This window comes from Suillus bovinus (assembly GCF_016758785.1).
Source record: "Suillus bovinus strain UH-Sbo-P2 chromosome Unknown EDB93scaffold_16, whole genome shotgun sequence".
NCBI classification, from domain to species: Eukaryota; Fungi; Basidiomycota; class Agaricomycetes; order Boletales; family Suillaceae; genus Suillus; species Suillus bovinus.
Window position 1 is genome coordinate 84,058 of NW_024542072.1, and position 18,690 is coordinate 102,747.

The window sequence follows — 18,690 nt, forward strand, 5'->3', positions numbered from 1 at the left end:
CTCAATGGGTGCAATTATTATGCTTCCACTAGTTGCCAAGTGGCTGAAGGTGAGAACATGCCTACGAGACAGTGTCGGATGAACAGCTCATAAATAGATACAGGGCCATTCTGGATACGAAGATCTGTGTTTCATCACGATGGATGTACAAAGATTCATTCAAGTGTTCGGCGCTATGATTTTGCACAGCACACCACATCTGTATTTATCAGCGCTCCCGTTCTCGCCCGTCAACTCCACCATGGCTAGCAAATTTACAGCAAGGTTTCCAAATACTATCCGTCTAGCATCTGGCCGTGATTTGAACTGGACGGTTGTTCAGGACCATCATCAATGGGCACACTGGAGAGGTTTTCTCAGTCTCGTTCTCACCGGATGGTACTCGCATCGCATCTGGTTCATCGGATAAGACTGTGCGGATGTGGGATGCAGCGACAGGACAGCTATTGGGTGAGCCCTTGAAGGGGCACACTGGAAAGGTTTACTCAGTCTCATTCTCACCGGATAGCTCTCGTATTGCGTCTTGTTCATTGGATAAGACTGTGCGGATGTGGGATGCGGCTACAGGACAGTCATTGGGTGAGCCTCTGAAGGGGCACACTGGAGAGGTTTCGTCAGTCTCGTTCTCACCGGATGGTACTCGCATTGCGTCTTGTTCATCGGATAAGACTGTGCGGATGTGGAATGCGGCGACGGGAGAGCCATTGGGTGAGCCCTTGAAGGGGCACACTGGAGGGGTTTTTTCAGTCTCATTCTCGCCGGGTGGTACTTGCATTGCGTCTGCTTCAGCAGATCATGCTGTGCGGATGTGGGATGCTGCAACAGGTCAGCCATTGGGTGAGCCCTTGAAAGGGCACACTGGATCGGTTCGGTCAATATCGTTCTCACCGGATGGTGCTCGCATTGTGTCTGGTTCAATGGATGAAACTGTGCGGATGTGGGATGCAGCGACGGGTCAGCCATTGGGTGAGCCCTTGAAGGGGCACACTAGCAAGGTTTTATCAGTCTCGTTCTCGCCGGATGGTACTCGCATCGTGTCTAGTTCATGGGATAACACTGCACGGATATGGGATGCAGCAACGGGTCAGCCATTGGGTGAGCCATTGAAGGGGCACGCTGGATGGGTTTTCTCCGTCTCTTTCTCACCGGATGGTACTCGCATCGCATCTGGTTCGGACGATAAGACTGTGCAGATGTGGGATGCAGCGACAGGTCAGCTATTGGGTGAGCCCTTGAAGGGGCATACTGGAGGGGTTTTCTCAGTCTCGTTCTCACCAGATGGTACTTGCAATCGCGTCTGGTTCGGAGGATAATACTATGCGGCTATGGGACGTAGTCAAAGTGCAGCTATTCGCCCAGCCAAGAGATCCAGATTCTTTCGCCTCTCCGTTGCATCAAAGCACCGCATGTCCCACCCAAGAAGGCCGTGTCATACCAACCAACACTGTAACAATCGCCTCGTTTCCTTCTCGTCCAACTTGAAACACGCTTTGCCCAACCCCTCGGACTTGCTCGAACCCCCCTCCCATGATTCTGATTCAACCCCTTTCTTGCTGCAAGCTGATGGATGGATGACGGGACCCAATCATCGGCTCCTTTTCTGGGTACCTCCCACTTCCCGACATGCATTTTATACTCCTTGGACTTCATTGGTGATACCCACAGGATATCCTGAGCTTGATTTGAGCCGCATGGCCCATGGAACACACTGGTCGAGTTGCCGAGATGCGTGAGTTCTGAGTCTTTACCGTCCCTTCTCAGTTGATAACATCAATCCTGCTAGCTCCACGTAAAGATTTTATTGCAGATATGATAGAACTTAACCATTCCTCCAAAATAGCCGAGCTACGATCCAGAATGGATTGGAACTGGTTCGTCTGAATCATCATTCGCGCCAGGGCCCTACGTCGCTAGGGTCTAACCTACACCCTAACCACGTGAATGCGAGCTAGCAGATGCTACTGGGTGTGAGAAGAGGGTCTTGGTAGAGTTGATTCCAGCTTATCGGCGGTCCACGAATGGAGGAACAAGTCAAGTGACGACCCTAGGCGCAGACGAGGCAAAACACGAGTCAAATAGAATAGATGGAAGGCCCGTAGCGTAGAAGCTGGTACGGATTGTCGCAGGTAGAATCAGTAACATTGAGAGGATGCGTTCTTAATGTGTCAGGATTCAAGGTTCCGACGTGTGGATTGAAGCTTTGATGTGCAGTACGAAAATTTGACAGTCCGCTGCCAGCTGGACGTTTACCATCAACGGAGGCATCACAAGGAGTACCTATACGCCAACTTCGATTGGCTTCGAGGCACTGCTGATAGAGCTAGGACATGACGGATATGTGTTGTTCGGCATTGAATATATCCCGGCTTGACCGCCATCAATGTCCTCTTACGCATATATGATATCGTACACTAAACATTCTCTGTATGATTTATGTCAAATTTATGCCTTGACCGACTCAACTCAATCTCTCACAACGCTTTTAGTATTTATTCCAAGAGGACGACTATTTGTTTTCATTCGTCCATGATCTGTCTATCCTGCCAGGGTCAAACTCTTTATAAGCACTGGATTTCGGTGCTGCCTGATGAGTGGGAATGCATTCGATGTTCTCCTCACACAATTCAGACACTCGACTATCGCGTTCATTGCAAATTGTACCTTGCCACACGAGGTGTCATGCCAGATCAGTGTCGTGCAACCCACTAATCATTGGTGTACCCTAGGAGCCATAACCTCTCGCACCGAGGCACTAAGCGGAAAATACGAATTGAAGTAGGAATTGGGTGTACATATCGTGTAGGTATACAGTCTCGAAGTCCGGAAAATCAAAGTTCTTAAGAATAGCTTGCAGGGAGTCATGACTAGATGCAAAGTCGTCAGATCGTCTCGAGAATACTTTAATTAACAAGGTGGGAGGACGCACGGAGTTGATCATATGCCAATATGCACGAACAATATACGCTGGTTCAAGGGGATCTCCTTGTCACGAGCCAACGACTGGACCGCTCGGTGCAGCGCCCAGGCAGCTCGTTTGCAATTCATTTTGCCATCCCCGCACAAATTTTTGTAGAATGCCTTGACCAAGCGCTCCACAGTACTATCATTGACCTTCCACAATGTCCCAATGACGCTCTTAACCCCGGCGAATTGCAGGCCGGCCGCTAGGTGTATCACTTCGTCGGGCGTACTAAAGTCACCGACTGCAGTTTCACAGGCAGAAAGAAATGCAAATTGATGCCGAGATAGATCTGTTTGTGCGATATCAAGGAGTGAAAGCGGTTCGTCGCGCATAAGAAAGGCCGATTCAAAGGGTTTGTCAAGTTTCTGTGTGCCGTGGCACGCGAGATGAAGCCAAGTATTGTCTCGCAATGCACACAACGCTCTTGATTTCGTGGCATCAACGCTGGTTATCTTGGAGAAGGAAACAGTTGGGAGAGGGGGCAAAAGACTCCGCACCAATTCCAGTTCAGGCTCCACACCATCCAAAGTGGATAAGGCACCAGCTGGGCAATCCTGACCAATGGCAACGAAGGGCACCGGTGAGGACCTGTCATGACTTCCACGAGCCTTCATCAGCGCGGTAAGCGATGGCGTATATGAAGAGATGTACTGCTGCGAAAGGGATGTTCCATGTTCGGTGTACTCGCTAGCAGCATGCAACGGCAAGAAATTGAAGAGAGACGTCGGGCACCACCATATCCGGGAACCTCGTGGTGCAAATAGGTTGAGCTTCTCGACCACTGGGCCGACAACGTGCTCCCACAACTGTCTCAAAGCTTTGATGAGCGCTATCGGTTTCTCTTCAGGACCGGCTTGTTTGTCAACTGCCTCTCGGAGTGCGACTACTAATTTGGCGAGTTTCCAGAAATTGGTAGGGAGTTGAATGCTAGCGGGAGGTTGCTGGTGTGGGATAATGATGGCATCGCAAGAGGATCTGCTTGCGATGAGCACAATGATGGGCCCATCACGAGCTGCGTCTTGCAGATCAGAGAACACAGGGGGAAGTAGAAAACGAGAAAAGCCCTCAATCTTCCTGATCTGTTCTACAGTTCCATTCCACCCCCCCACTAGACGTCTGTACTGGGTCGCTTCAGCTTCCACATTGACTTTTGTGATGTTATCTGGATGGCTCGCAGGAGGTTTATCAAGAAGGGAGCTGAGATCTCTGAATCTCTTTATCAGAGCCATTGCGTGATCCCCGCGAGTCTGCAGGATGTCAAGATGCGTGCGGAGTCGTGTCATCTGGGTCCAGATAATGGTCCTGCCTTGTTCCAACAGCTCAACAGCGCGACCCACGTCACCACTACGAAGAGCACACGATGCAGCATCTGCGGCCAGTGTCCTTGGGAATTCCTTCATGGCATTATGACGAGACGATACAGAGGCCGTCACAGACACGTAGGCGTCCAGGAGTTGCATAGAAGTCGCATAAGCATCGAGTTGAGTACTATGTGAATGTTCACTAGCATGGTGCACCCAGCTTAGGCTTGCCTGCAGGCGGGATAGCAAGCCTCCGGAGACAACATTTGCCGCTGTCTTGAGATGATGCATGGTGGCATCCAAACTATCAGTATTTTTGCCCGCGCCGGTGCAGGTAAGTCCTGATAGATGGAATGATAGATAGACCTCAGCTAGCGACCTATGGACTAGTATTTGACGAGGATCATATTGTGTCAGCAAAGTCAATGCAAATCGTAGATTTTCTCGTGATTCGTCGAGGTCTTTACTATCGTGTTGATGCTTAAAGCGGATGGATAGTCCATTCGCGAGGTTGTTTAATGACACGAACCTATCTGTGTGACCAACCGGGAACAAAGCCAGCGCTTCCCTCTGAAGTGTGATAGCTTCATCCAAGTCTTCGCTGTTCCATCGGTGGTTGAAACGGGAGAGAAGTTGAGCCGCGAGGTTGTTCAAGGACCCAGACCGATCTGTGTGACCGACCGGGAGCAAAGCCAGCGCTTCCCTCTGAAGTGGGATAGCCTCATCCAAGTCTTCGTCGTTCCCTCGGTGGCGAAAGCGGGAGAAAAGTTGACCTGCGAGGTTGTTTAATGGCATGGATCGATGTGTGTGACCGATCGGGCGCAAAGCTAGTGCTTCCCTGTAAAGTGCGATAGCCTCATCCAAGTCTTCGTCCTTGCCTCGGTGGTCAAAGCGGGAGGCGAGTTGACTCGCGAGGTTATTCAAGGACCCGGACCGATCTGTGTGACCGACCAGGCGCAAAGCCAGCGATTCCCTCTGAAGTGTGATAGCCTCATCCAAGTCTTCGTCGTTCCCTCGGTGGTGAAAGCGGGATAAAAGTTGAGCTGCGAGGTTGTTTAATGACGCGGACCGATCTGTGTGACCGATCAGGCGCAAAGCCAGCGATTCCCTCTGAAGTGCGATAGCCTCATCCAAGTCTTCGTCGTTTCCTCGGTGGCGGAAGCGGTAGTAGAGTTGAGCCGCGAGGTTGTTTAAGGACCCAGGCCGACATGTGTGACCGACCTGGCGCAAAGCCAGCGCTTCCCTCTGGAGTGTGATGGCTTCATCCAAGTCTTTGTTGTTCCCTCTGTGGTCGAAGCAGGAGACAAGTTGAGCCGCGAGGTTGTTTAAGAACCCAGGCTGATCTGTGTGGCCAACCGGGAGCAAAGCCAACGCTTCCCTATAAAGTGCGATAGACTTATCCAGGTCTTCCTCATTCCCTCGGTGACGAAAGCGGGAGGAGAGTTCATCCGCGAGGTCGTGTAATGACGCAGACCGACTGGTGTGACCGACCGGGCGCAAAGCCAGCGCTTCCCTCTGAAGTGCGATGGCCTCATCTAAGTCTTCATCGTTCCCTCGGTGGTGAAAGCGGGAGAAGAGTTCACCCGCGAGGCTGTTTAATGACATGGACCGATGTGGGTGACCGACCGGGCACAAAGCCAGCGCTTCCATCTGAAGTGTGATAGCCTCATCCAAGTCTTCGTCGTTACCTCGGTGGCGAAAGCAGGAGGAGAGTGCAATCGCGAGGTTGATTAATGACGCAGACCGATCTGTGTGACCGAATGGGCACAAATCCAGTGCTTTCCTCTGAAGTGCGATAGCCTCATCCAAGTCTCCATCGTTGCCTCGGTGGTCAAAGCGGGAGGAGAGTTGATACGCGAGGTTGATTAATGACGTAGACCGATTTGTGTGACCGACCGGGTGCAAAGCCAACGATTCCCTCTGAAGTGCGATAGCCTCATCCAAGTCTTTGTCCTTACCTCGACGCTCGAAGCGAGTTACCAGCATTAGAGCCAGATTATTGAGAAATCGACCTCGGTAAGCATGCCCGGTGTTGTAGTATCCCAGTGCATCATAATAAAGGGATATTACTTCATCCAAGGCACCAGGTTCATCGTTATGCAAACACCATTCTGTTCGAGCAGTAAGTTGATTCAGCGATGGTAGAAGTATGGATGTAGTGGGTCTCTCCTCCCCAAGATAATTTGCATCAATCCCTCCATCAGCATGCGAAACGCATGTTTCGATTGCAATCAAAGCTGCTCTGTGAATGTGGCTGTTGGCGTGGCAGACATCAAGGACTTCGCTCAGCAATTGTTCAGCTGCATCACCATCCGTTTGAAATCCCCGTTTTGTGAAGCGCGAGAGCAGAGCAATGGCAAGATGGAGCTGGGTGACGGTTCGGTCCGGATGATCAGCAGGACGCAAGTCAAGGGCGTCTTGAAAAAGAGAGATAGGGATGTCGAGGTCGAAGTATCTTCCGTCAGCTTGGCAGCTAATAAACTTTGCAGTGGCTAGATTGAACAGTGCTGCAGGGCGGTAGGGATGGTCCGTAGGGCAGAGATCCGAGGCACTTTGGAAGTGGGTTACGGATTGGTCGAGATCCCTGCTGTTCTGTGTCTTGCGGTATCGTGCAAGAAGACGATGTCCGGCATCTGTCTTTAGTGCTAACCCATCCATATCGCGAGATGTAGGCTACACGTTACAGCTCTCAGCATAAGAATGCCAGACTGCGTTGATCACTCACGGTAGTGACGGGGTAAATTACTGCGTCATCGTTTTGATCAGAAAATTGCTGCTCCACTGTCATGAACAGTGAAGTACAAGCGGATACGACTTCCTCTTGCTTTGGCTGAAAGATTATGGCTGTGATGCTGGTTAGCATCTGTCAGGCGTCATTTTTAATAGACGATACTGACGATGCGATTTTTCGCTGCGATCCAGTAATTCTCCGACAGAGATCTCGAATGTGCGGAGGAGTTCTCCGTGACAGAGCATGGGACCCAACTCAAATGAGGCATACACGCTGACCCGAACTTTAGAAGATGATTCGCACGGCCTAGAGTCTTTCTCAATACCTGCAGGACAGACGAAAATAAGGACGACTTACAGGCGAATGCGCTCGTGCCATTCGACGACGGCCTGGTTCACGTCTACAGATTTATTGCTGGTCTGGTATTCAGCGCCATCAGCCTTGACCACCGCATGGAAACCAGCGGGGATCCGTCGGAGACCAAGGGTAAGATCAGTTGCGCGAATGCCTTGAGGGAAATGGTCAATGCGAGCTGAGCGAAGATAGATATCACATGCCAGTAATGATGACTTGTTGCACTCCACCGAGGCGTATCTCTCCCGGTTCGTGGGTATGTTCTGGGTAGTTTAGCTCCTCACTAAACAATATGCAGATTGTCAGGCATTTAGAAAATCGGTGCTTCATTTGCTTACTCCTTGTTTTGCCTGAAAACACAAAATTAAGTGCATACATGTGGTATACAACACAATGACTTACGATCGTGGACGCTCTGAACTCTTCGTCTTGTTGTCATCATCATTGCCCAATGACTTGCGCTTGCGTTTTCTCCCTTTCAAGGGCTCGGTACTGGAATTCTCTACTAGAGGAGTTGGGGAAGTCATCTGTGATGACGCTGAAGGAAAGTCTGGATCAGAGTCTGATTCTGATGAGCTTGAAGGCTCAAAGGTGACAGGTCGACGACGGGCCATCAGGAAAAATTCAAACTAACACTTGAGAATAAGATGTATGCTAGAGGTTGGGAAAGACTGCAGTACCTGTACAGTAAAGTCCTGAAGGATTATAAAGGAGAGAACCACAGCATGTATATGGCATCCACGCGGTGCAGCGCCGATGAATCAACAGGACAGAAACGACTCACAGAATACTGAGCCACTCACAGCGCTGGGCGTCAGAATTGTACAGCAGAGGCATGTTCAACTAGGGTCCGATATTGATTCAAGCAGCCGAAATGAGGAGGCCGTGAGGCTGAAGAAGAAGAGCAGAACATTCCACACTTTTGCAAGAATTCGGATATCGACAAGCACTGCCTGATTTTCAACGCCCTTGACTAGTCTGACTAGTGACTAGTGACTGGCTGCATCCTAATGCCGTATGTTGCTCGAGAAGGCATGGGACTGAACTGCAACTGAGTCCGGCCCGATCGACCCAGTGTATTACGTAATGAATTCCGCACTCGCCCAAAAATGATTTGTGGCACTTGTCATGAATTTAGGTCGTAATTACTGTCATGTTACAGGTTCGTGGAGGGCAGTCGGATGTTGAAGCTGAGCTCGAGCGCTGATGAGTCTCAATCTAACCTTGACTGCAGTTTCACAGTTGCCTCTGCAATTATAGTGAGACTCGGAGGGGTGAGCAAGAGTACCATGACTCGGACACGACTCGCCTCTACATATTTACCTTAGATCTCATCAGTCGAAATTACCCCATTATCACGGCTGTCGACGGTTGCGTGTCTCTCATCCCTGCGCAACTTCACTTGGACTCGGAGGTGTCACATCGTCCTCACAGGGAATTTCTTCATTCATGTCGATCAAGCAGTCCGCTACCCAGTGTCCCTTCCTGTTTGCGCCCCGGTCTCATCTTAGAGGTATCTTTATCTGACAATCATTCAGGGAATGGCATTTCCTTACCTTATGTCGACTGCTGGACACTCGAGCTGATTTCGCCGGAACACTGGGTTGCAATGCATGGGTACATTTGCTCTTGATCGCAACCAGCAGTAGCATTGATATATTTGCCAGTACGAATTTGCATCCAATGAATTTGTCAACGCTCTGACTTGTGTCTCCCTTGAAGCAACAAGCACGGAAAGTGGGAGCAAGAATTTCATTGCTGTGGGGATAACGATCAATGGAGAAAATTTGGCTGTAAAAGGAGAGGTATGTTTCATCAAGTCAGATATACATTTTCGAGGTTGTTGAAGTTGTTTCCGATCCTAATTGGACACAAAAAAGATGGTACAAATTGAAACTGCAAGTGAAGGATGACACGAAAGGCCCCGTAACAGCTGTGTTCGGCATAAATGGTCACCTTTGAGTTCGCTCCTCCAGAATTTGAAGCACACTCTTGCACAAACCCAACATACTATTCCATCCACGACCCAACACAACAAGCAGTGCAAGTTCACCTGTCCTCACAGCATATGAGATACATCAATTGCACGATGTGTGCGTTTACATCGGAGTGGCACTGCCCCTACTACTGTTCCTTTACTTCCTTTTCTAACTCTTCTAATGGCGCTGCCAACAGTTGAAACTCAGCTGACCAGCGCTCAGATCGAGAACATGATCATCAATGTTTTATGACCTAATTTGAAGGCTTCCTGTGGTTGTAATGATGACGCCTGCAAACTAGGCTATCTCTGGTGGTGCAAAGCGATGCTCCATCACTCCACCGCACCAACTCCACGATGCAGATCGAAGATTCCGCGCTTATCATTGTTGGCAACCTTACGATATGAAAGCCCGAAACCGAGGCAGAGAGCAAGAAGATGCTTATGAAACAATACATGGCCCGAGGACGAGGAGCAGGGATAGTAGACATTTAGGTATGTGTTCGCACGCGGGTAGAACACGAGTTATATGTTTGCTTTGTGTGGATATCGATATTCCCCCATTTGGGGGCTGGCCTCGAGGCTTGGCATGCCGATACAATTTGCCTTCGATCTTTTACGGTTACCGATTCAATTGTTTCGCCCGTGCAAGTGTTTCGTAACCGTTGAGCCCCTGCATCAACTTAACTTTTTTCATGCAACAATATCTACTTCGGCCAATCAAAGCAGGAACGGTTATCTCCCCTCCAACTCATTTTAATGATCCGATCATTGTTAGTGGATGGTGGTATATATATCGTCACCATACGTCTACCAAGTTCACCTTTCACCCACACCTATTTTCTACTAACATGACCATAGTCTCAAATGATCCCACTTCGTGGCCAGTCATCAATTCAAATCGTATTTCCAGCTATGTTACAGGTTCGTGGAGGGCAGTCAGATGTTGAAGCTAATATCTCAATCTAACCTTTGCCAGTCGCTTCCGTTGTTATAGTTATATATGATTGGGGTGAGCATGATAATGTTAAAGAACTGGCGATGTCTCACAAATATCTGCAGCACTCACATTCGGACAAGAGGTATGCCAATGCTATGACCAGATCAGCCATCTCACTAAGAATCATTTTATAGATCGAATTGTTCTGGGTGAGTCGAGTCTCGTGTCAGAGGAACACAATGAAAATACGCTTAATTACAGAAACAACGCTGGTCCTTAATGACATTTTTGTATCTTGGTGTACGTAGCTAGTTTGTCGCGGTTGCCAGTTTGTGCTGACTTGAAATTACCATAGGTGCGCTACCTTGGAATCTTATCTGCTATGTATGTTTGGAAGGTCAAACAATCGTTGTTGTGCTAATCGGCTATGTCTTATAATCAGCGTGGCCATCCTGAGTACTCAGTACATTCACTGTTTTTGCTTCTTCTGACTGACGGCATACAGGCGAAGTTCCGACCATCTCGCTGACAGATACAGTGAGTCTTCTGTACATCTCAGATGCCTACTATTTCCCTTCAATTAACCGTGGTGCTCTGTAGGGGTGAGTGTGGTTCTTTGTAGATTTTTTGGTTCACTAACCTTGACTGCTACGCTATGCTGCCACAGATGTGAGTCTGTTCGGAGTGTGTGCCACCCGAGGCTGATCACTCGCTGACTGGATTCGTCAGGCTTCATTACGTTCGTCGTAGGGTGTTGGACGGGTGTTTTGGTACTTGCAATGCTGTGGGGTGAGCTTGGCACTTGCGACCTCAGTGACATTGACTTGACTGAAACATGCTGCAAGTCATCATGGTCGTTCGATTATATGCCATGTATCAACGATCTAAAAAGATCCTGATCTTTCTGGTTGTCACCCTCCTGGCTAACAACATCTTCTTTGGAGTGGTCGGCATAATTTTGATGACACATGTTTCAGGGGGTATGCTTAATTGTGGATGTCGAAAACATGGATCTCATTGATGAACACCAGAGGAAATCATTCTCTCTGGCACTTATCAGTGCTCGAATGACATTGGGGAAGTGTTCACGCTTCTGTGTTCCATAACTTGGATACTCGGAACTGTGTGGGAGGTCCTCGCACTATGTTTTGCAGTCTGGATTGCTGTCAAACACTTCCGTACACTGCGACGACATCCAGAAAGAGAAACTGCTGAGGATTGTGTAACGGTGTTGATGAAAACTCACATGTTTTACTTTGCGAGGTGAGCTTATATTGTGAATATGGTCTCCTTTTTCGCTGAAGGATCGGACGTGGTAGCTTTGTTGCTGTTTCTTGCCTCCAGCTCATTATTGATTTCTCACCAGCTTTCTCAACCGTATGTCAACTCTTCACTTACCTCTGCATGCGACCACGGTTCATCATTTCTATAGGACCCATATTCTCTGGAAGCGCATATTTGTAATGGCTTGCTTCAGATTTTGGAAGCCGTGCAGTCGTTTGTGCTGGGACCACGCCTGATCCTTGGACTTCGAGAATATAACGCGAAGCTTGTGGCCGATTTCGACGTAGCATCTGCCATGACCTCTATTGCTTTCCAGGAGCACGTGCATATATCGACTGACAATACCGTATAGCACGGGAGATGTTCAGTAGAACTGACGGCTATCTAGTGCTCTGCAAGGAGCAGCAGAAGATTTTGTTTCTATTCATTCTCTTGGTATTGATCTAAGTCATGCGGTGTTGCCAAGTGTGTACTTGTAAAGGAGATAGGTCTGGGCAATGTTTCTCGTAGTGTGAATAGCTATAGATCCTGACAATGTTTAAATCGATACACTAGATAGTATCCTATGTACCTACCCACTTGCACTAATGCTAATCACCGGTCCTTTGTTCTGTACGATAACAATCATTCCTATGATTTCCTGGGCAAGTGGGCGCGCAAGCGCCAAATCGTACAATTCCTCAGGAACCCGTCTTTGATTTGCCATCTTCTCATTTTATTCGACGTCCCACTCTTCCTGGATCCACTCAAGATGATTACAAGGTGTGCGAAGCACGTAGTCGGAGGTGTTAATGCACGGCTCGGCTAACTAGTATACACTGGCACGGCTAAAGCCGGACATAAGCTGGAACTCGCGGAAGAATTCGACTTCGATTGGCCATGGCATATGAACAACGGACTCAGTCAAGACTCAGTTTAGATTGGAATCAGCGCTGATGGTGTGCACCGGCAGCTGTATGACACGGCGAGTTATTAAATCATCATTCCCTTGAGTTCTTCAAATCTCTAACTTTCTGATGGTGTGAGGACAGAACGTTGCCGCCTCCAGCCAATGATTGTGCGTCTGAGCATTTGTTTTCTCTTTGTCCTATCTCAAATTCTCAATGCTCTTTTGATCTGGGGGTGATGTTGTTTCTTCATCTTACATCAATCAACCGGGACGTCTCTGGTGAAACCTGATGCCTCTCACCCACGCACCAAATCCATGATACGAATCACATTTTCTGCGCTCACCATTTCTGGCATCCTGATGATACGATAGCCCAATTTCAGAAGCAAAGCTGAGAGGGTGCGCATGAAGTGATGGATGGCCTAAGGATGAGATGTGACATCGAAATATGTGCTCGCAGGGAGGTGTCAGTAGCCAGGGTAGGATTTGATGCTTCGTGTGGATCTCCCTACTAACTTTTCTGGTCCATGGTTGCCGACGCAATGCGCATTTCAAAGTGTAGGAACTATCATCATGATGCTCCCTGCGGCCTGTGCTGGCGAGCCGCAGAGAGTGGAGATGACAATAGTTGCATGATGATTGGTATGCGTCAAACTGATGAAGTACTAGTCCTTGGTTTTATTGATGGACTGATGCTCATGTAGCAAAAACATCTCGATAACGACGTCGGAAGTTAGGTAACAAGATCACGAACAGTTCTTGATTTTGATCAATCTTTTGGGTGTTCGAGTGTTTCTCTCGTGCAGATGTATCACGACCAACATCTACTATGAGCCCCTGGATTGATTTGCCTTGTTTCATGCAAAAATATCTACTTCGGTCAATTAAAACACGAGCGGTCATCATCGCTCAGTGTCGTTTCAGTGATCTGGTGGTATAACTAGCACGAATGCCATCGTTATATGTCACCCAAGTTCGCCTCTCACTCACTCACATTCTCTCCCAATATGACCATAGTCTCAAATGATCCCGCTTGGTGGCTGACCATCAATGCATACCGTTTTTCCAGCTATTTAATAGGTTTGTGGAGAGTAGTCGGATGTGGAAGCTGACACGATGTAACATTGGCTGCGGTTTCACAGTTGCCGCCTTTGTTGGAGTGACGTATGATTGGGGTGAGCATGATAATGTTAAAGGACTGCTGATATCTTACAAGTATTTTCAGCGCTTAACATTGGACAAGAGGTATATCAATGCTATGACCGGAACGGCCATCTCCCTGAGAATGATTTTATAGGTCGAATTGGTCTGGGTGTGTAGAGTGTCATGTCAAAGGAACACACATTGAAGTACACTTAATGACAGAGACAACGTTGGTCGCTAATGACATTTCTGTATCTCGGTGTATGTATCTTGTTTGTTGCAGTTGCCATGTTGTGCAGACTTGAAAGTATTCTAGGCACGCTACCTTGGAATCTTATATTCTGGGTATGTTCGGAAGGCTACTAAACAATCGATGATGTGCTAATTGTTTATCTCTGATAATCAGCCTCTACATGATAAGTATGTTTCCTGAGTGCATTTGCCGCCTCCGCTCCTTCTAACCAACAACATACAGGCACTATTCCGACCATCTCGCTGACAGATAAAGTGAGTCTTCTGCACAGATTCTACTATCCCCCTCCAATTAACCGTGGTTCCCTGTAGCAGTGGGTGTATTTTGTTTACTAACTTCATGTTCACTAATGACTGTCACGCTCTACTGCCACAGATGTGAGTCTGTTTGGAGTATGTGCTTCCCGAGGCTGGTCACTGACTGCATTTCTCAGGCTGGATTATGTACGTCGTACAGAATTGGACGGTTGTTTTGGTATTTGCGATGCTGTGGGGTGAGCTCGGCACTTGCGAGACCTCAGTGATACTGACTTGACTGCAACATGCTGCAAGTCATCATCATCACTCAGTTGCATGCCATGTATCAAGGATCCAGAAAAATCCTGATCTTTCTCGTTGTCACCTTCCTGGCTGTCAACATTTTCGACGGAGTGGTCACCGTAATGATGACGATGCATACTTTCAGGAGGTACGCTTGATTGTGAATAAAACGTTCATGGAGCTCATTGATGGATACCAGAGGAATTTATTCTCTCCGGCACTTATCTGTGCCAGATTACTAGCTATGTCGAAGATGTCTTACTTCTGAATTCCATTCCTTGGATACTTGGAACTATCTGGGAGGTCCTCACACTATGTCTCGCAGTCTGGATTGCTGTAAAACACTTCCGTGAACTGCGACGTCATTCAGCAGGAGGAATTATCGGGGACTGTTTCACGATGTTGATCAAAACTCACTTGGTTTACTTTGCGAGGTAAGTTCATATTGTAAATATGGTCTTTTTTCGCTGAAGGATCGGATGTCATAGCGCTGTTGCTGGTTCTTGCTTCACTCTCATTTATATTTTCTCTCCAAAAATCTTAACGGTATGTCAATCTTTCCCGTACCTCAGCGTGCGACATGGTTCATCATTTCATTTCTATAGGACAAAAATTCCCTAGAAACTCAGACTTTTAATAGCTTGCCTCAGATTTCGATGGTCGTGCAGTCGTTTGTGCTGGGACCACGCTTGATCCTTGGCATTCGAGAGTATCACGCTAAGCTCGTGGCTGACTCCGATGCAGCAACTGGTATGACCTCGATCGCTTTCCAGGAGCGTGTGCATGTATCGACTGGTAGTAGTGTGTGACACACGAGATGTTAATGGATGCCCAGTGAATTTCACCGGAATCACCATCCACGGTACTTGAATGTGACGTACAATTTTCTGACTGGTTATTTGCAGCTGTGATCTTCAGCGCTTCGATAGCTGCACCGATAGCATCACTCGCCATCGGCCAGAACTACAAGGAATGACATTTAATTTAGCTCAACTCGATAGGAAATTTGTTAGAAATGACGCCTGATCGTGAGCAGAGAAATGAGATTTGTAATTCTCCTCGCCCTAGCTGGCCCGTGTACCTTTTTTGGAAATTGCTGCCGGCCTTACACCAATGATTCTGATTTCTCGCGAACCAGACGCGTTTTTTCAACTACACGCGTGTTGCCTATCGCTCGCTAGCATACTCAACAATGGGTAGCACAGAGCCCACGACGCTACATGAGGAGCACCAATATCTCTCCCTCGTCCGCCGCGTCATAGACGTAGGCGAAGTTCGCCCAGATCGCACTGGCACGGGCACCCTCTCTATCTTTGCACCCCCCTCTTTCCGTTTCTCTCTCGCAGACGACACGCTCCCGCTCCTCACCACGAAACGCACATTTCTACGCGCTATCGTAGAAGAACTTCTCTGGTTTATCAAAGGCTGCACAGACGCTCGAGTGCTCTCGCAAAAGGGCATCAAGATATGGGACGGAAATGGAAGCAAAGATTTTCTCGAGAAGCGGGGTTTGGGACACAGACGAGAGGGCGATCTTGGTCCTGTGTATGGGTTCCAATGGAGACATTTCGGCGCGAACTACGTCGATTGCGACACAGACTATACCGGTCAGGGCGTCGATCAGCTGAAGGAATGTATTCGAAAGATCAGAGACGATCCGACTGATCGACGAATAATCTTGAGCGCATGGAATCCGGCGGGTGAGTTTGCTTTAGTTTAGTGGTACAACGTGCTCTGATTTCATATCGTAGCCATGCCGCTCATGGCCCTTCCACCGTGTCATATGATGTGTCAATTCTACGTGCATCTTCCCGTCACGCCCGATGCTCCTAAACGCCTATCGTGTCTCATGTACCAACGCTCAGCCGACCTCGGGCTCGGCATCCCTTTCAACATCGCGTCTTACGCGCTTTTAACGCATATGGTCGCGCATGTCACGGGGACCAAACCCTACGAACTCATCATCCAACTTGGAGATGCGCATGTTTACCGCGACCATGTCGATGCCCTCGAAATACAACTCAAACGCGAGCCAAAATCATTCCCAAAGGTCAAATTTAGAAGGGAGATCACTGACATTGACGGATTCGATTCGGAAGACATCGTGGTTGAAGGATATGATCCTCACCCAACGATAGCCATGAAGATGAGTGTGTAGATGTAAAACCATAGAATCCGTTGCTCTGCTGCTACTGAATTATGATACCAAGTTATTTCTCGTTGCTGGAATGTCAACCAGATACCCATGCGAGCAACAACAGGAAAACTGATGTACGCAGAGAAAGAATAACATTAACCCTTACAAGCGATTAGATCAATAAAACACGCAATCAGGAATGATGCGGTACAAAATGAGACAGGAAACATCGAAACATCCGTGGTAAAGTATTATTATTAGGCAGCGACCTATGCAGCAGTGGGGACAACACGACGAGTGCGGCGGATGCACCAGAATGCGAGGCAAAATTTGCTCCAACAACTGTAGTCTTCTTCTAGGGCATGTTGTTGTGTTGTCGTCTGTACCTGAGGCTGTGGCGTTGGAAGTGGCTGGGCTACAGGCTGAGTGGTCGTCAAGGATGACTGACCAGTCTGAGTATGACCCTTCACAGGGGAACGCCCTACGTGAATCCTCTAAACATTTGATGATGTTTGTAGCAGAACGAAGGACACCTGATACAATGCTTACACTCTTTTTTCTTCCGGCTGAGACTGTTACGGGCTGTGGGCCAGTATACTGCGCGAAGAAACTGTGCTTGGGACGTGGTTGCAGAGCGGTGGACTCATTTGCTGGCGAGTGGCGTCGAGAAGGGACGGCGATAGTATTCCAGAAGCGCTGAGTGGGGGAGAGATTTTGGTTCCGGGAGCGACGAGGAAGTCCCGAAGATGGTGCCGAAGGATGATGGGGCTGGTAAGTCTGCTCATCGTCAATACTAGTGCAAAATAGTATGTACAACAAGGCACATGATTCACCTGACAGTAATCACTGTATGAATCATCTTGGTCCCAATCGGTGAACACATCGCTCCCTGATTGAGGATTTGTAGCATCGACCTGTATTACTTCCGTGAGCAATGGAAGGAAAGCGGTCGGATGCGAGAGTACTGACATCAAGGCAAGACGGTGTTGGTGACTGAGGTCGAGTTTTCTACTGTATAGCTTGTCAACTAGCAGTATGGGCGTGAAATCACGTACTGAAAGCTCGGGAACCAGATCTCTCACCACCCACAAGGTGAGTTTCTTTTCAAGTCCGCTGTTGGCTAGGTATCTCCCATCTTGAGAGAATGATATGCAGCGAAGAGTTTGGCGGTCCATGAATGGCTGACGGAGCAATGGTTCATGGGACACTGTGTCCCATAGTTGTGCAACACCTGGCTGGCCCACGCAGGCCAGTACATTGTGTTTAGGTGAAAGCGCGATAGAATTCACCAAATCATTGTGCTCAAAGCGATGAAGTTCAATGCCTGAGATACTGTCGAAAACACGCACAAATTTGTCTGAGGCGGCATAAACTTTTCTGCTTTCCGACCACAACAAGGATGTCACACTGGCCCCCAGTTCCTCGATGGGGCCGACAACGAGCTCGCCTGTTTTTGTATCCCAAATGCAGATCGTCTCGTTCAACCCGCCTGATGCGATTCTGTCGCCTTCAGGCGAATATACAAGAACATTCACCCAACGCTGCCCCGTCTTGATTGGGCCCACCTCCGTTTGTCCGCTGTCTAGTTTTCGGATTAGGATTGTCCCATCTCTGGAACCTGCTCGCAATGTGGTCTCCGTTGGGTGACCACGACAGTGACCTTACTTCTCGGCTATGACCTGTCCAAACGTCTTCAATCATCTTTCCACTGTCTGTGTTCCACCGCTGAACGGTCCCATCCATCCTCCCACACGCAACTGTCTTTCCATCCGGCGAAAGTGCCAGTGCATGTATGCAACCCCCCTGGCCTGTCCACGGTTGCCCGACAAGAAGTCCTGTGTCGCAGTCCCACTTGCGCATTGTGCCATCCCACGAACCACTCACGATGTGGACGTTGTCATGCAAGAAGACAAAAGCCCAAACATAATCCTCGTGGCCCGTAAATTCTTGCTTCGGAGATGACTTTTGGGGTTGAGTTGGGGACTGAGCTTCTTCACTAGCCGGCAAAGCAGGGGCTTCAGAATCAGAGGTCATAGCTTCCTCAATGATCGGCGTCGCAAGGAATTCGGGAGACTGTGACATAGCTCGTTACTGTGAGGCTTCTTTGCGCTTTTTCTGACTGACCCAGTTCGTGATCAAAGAGGATGGGAACAGTTGGTCAATACTTACTGCTTGTTCT

General features: G+C 48.6%; 9 protein-coding genes across 9 annotated transcripts; 6 read left to right on the forward strand and 3 right to left on the reverse strand.

Moving 5' to 3' along the window:
- The first annotated feature begins 1,160 nt into the window (after window positions 1-1,160).
- On the forward strand, window positions 1,161-2,161 carry EDB93DRAFT_1135027 (uncharacterized protein). The gene is made up of 3 exons (XM_041449097.1): window positions 1,161-1,300; window positions 1,337-1,733; window positions 1,784-2,161. Exons 1-2 carry the CDS (start codon window positions 1,194-1,196, stop codon window positions 1,731-1,733), a joined length of 504 nt encoding a protein of 167 aa, XP_041309311.1. The 5' UTR covers window positions 1,161-1,193; the 3' UTR covers window positions 1,784-2,161.
- Window positions 2,162-2,934: 773 nt separating this feature from the next.
- On the reverse strand, window positions 2,935-6,921 carry EDB93DRAFT_1223960 (CHAT domain-containing protein; the record flags this gene model as incomplete). The annotated part of the gene is made up of 2 exons (XM_041451186.1): window positions 2,935-6,209; window positions 6,573-6,921. 2 exons carry the CDS (start codon window positions 6,919-6,921, stop codon window positions 2,935-2,937), a joined length of 3,624 nt encoding a protein of 1,207 aa, XP_041309312.1.
- A 434-nt stretch (window positions 6,922-7,355) lies between these two features.
- Window positions 7,356-7,890, forward strand: EDB93DRAFT_1135037 (uncharacterized protein; the record flags this gene model as incomplete). Its single annotated transcript, XM_041449098.1, has 4 exons — window positions 7,356-7,502; window positions 7,552-7,631; window positions 7,687-7,698; window positions 7,751-7,890. Coding segments are annotated over 2 exons (215 nt in total), but the record flags the coding sequence as incomplete, so codon positions are not given.
- A 599-nt stretch (window positions 7,891-8,489) lies between these two features.
- Window positions 8,490-9,228, reverse strand: EDB93DRAFT_1135040 (uncharacterized protein; the record flags this gene model as incomplete). The annotated part of the gene is made up of 1 exon (XM_041449099.1): window positions 8,490-9,228. A coding segment is annotated over exon 1 (259 nt), but the record flags the coding sequence as incomplete, so codon positions are not given.
- Window positions 9,229-10,177: 949 nt separating this feature from the next.
- Window positions 10,178-11,902, forward strand: EDB93DRAFT_1248728 (uncharacterized protein; the record flags this gene model as incomplete). Its single annotated transcript, XM_041452758.1, has 14 exons — window positions 10,178-10,250; window positions 10,306-10,338; window positions 10,389-10,408; window positions 10,461-10,475; window positions 10,528-10,566; window positions 10,622-10,650; window positions 10,709-10,722; window positions 10,772-10,862; window positions 10,934-10,950; window positions 10,996-11,055; window positions 11,112-11,246; window positions 11,298-11,529; window positions 11,586-11,643; window positions 11,699-11,902. 14 exons carry the CDS (start codon window positions 10,178-10,180, stop codon window positions 11,900-11,902), a joined length of 1,020 nt encoding a protein of 339 aa, XP_041309315.1.
- A 1,506-nt stretch (window positions 11,903-13,408) lies between these two features.
- On the forward strand, window positions 13,409-14,412 carry EDB93DRAFT_1135068 (uncharacterized protein; the record flags this gene model as incomplete). Its single annotated transcript, XM_041449100.1, is given in 9 exon segments — window positions 13,409-13,519; window positions 13,582-13,614; window positions 13,665-13,684; window positions 13,737-13,751; window positions 13,902-13,926; window positions 14,147-14,209; window positions 14,221-14,223; window positions 14,269-14,328; window positions 14,387-14,412. Coding segments are annotated over 6 exon segments (199 nt in total), but the record flags the coding sequence as incomplete, so codon positions are not given.
- On the forward strand, window positions 14,074-14,668 carry EDB93DRAFT_218918 (uncharacterized protein). Its single transcript, XM_041455749.1, has 4 exons — window positions 14,074-14,154; window positions 14,269-14,328; window positions 14,387-14,522; window positions 14,574-14,668. Exons 2-4 carry the CDS (start codon window positions 14,277-14,279, stop codon window positions 14,614-14,616), a joined length of 231 nt encoding a protein of 76 aa, XP_041309317.1. The 5' UTR covers window positions 14,074-14,154; window positions 14,269-14,276; the 3' UTR covers window positions 14,617-14,668.
- An 898-nt stretch (window positions 14,669-15,566) lies between these two features.
- Window positions 15,567-16,532, forward strand: EDB93DRAFT_1239726 (thymidylate synthase/dCMP hydroxymethylase domain-containing protein; the record flags this gene model as incomplete). Its single annotated transcript, XM_041451672.1, has 2 exons — window positions 15,567-16,074; window positions 16,126-16,532. The coding sequence occupies 2 exons, from the start codon at window positions 15,567-15,569 to the stop codon at window positions 16,530-16,532; spliced, it is 915 nt and encodes a 304-aa protein (XP_041309318.1).
- Window positions 16,533-16,780: 248 nt separating this feature from the next.
- EDB93DRAFT_1248730 (WD40-repeat-containing domain protein) lies at window positions 16,781-18,545 on the reverse strand (the record flags this gene model as incomplete). The annotated part of the gene is made up of 6 exons (XM_041452759.1): window positions 16,781-17,005; window positions 17,061-17,288; window positions 17,345-17,425; window positions 17,481-17,519; window positions 17,567-18,018; window positions 18,077-18,545. 6 exons carry the CDS (start codon window positions 18,543-18,545, stop codon window positions 16,781-16,783), a joined length of 1,494 nt encoding a protein of 497 aa, XP_041309319.1.
- Between the last annotated feature and the right edge of the window lie 145 nt (window positions 18,546-18,690).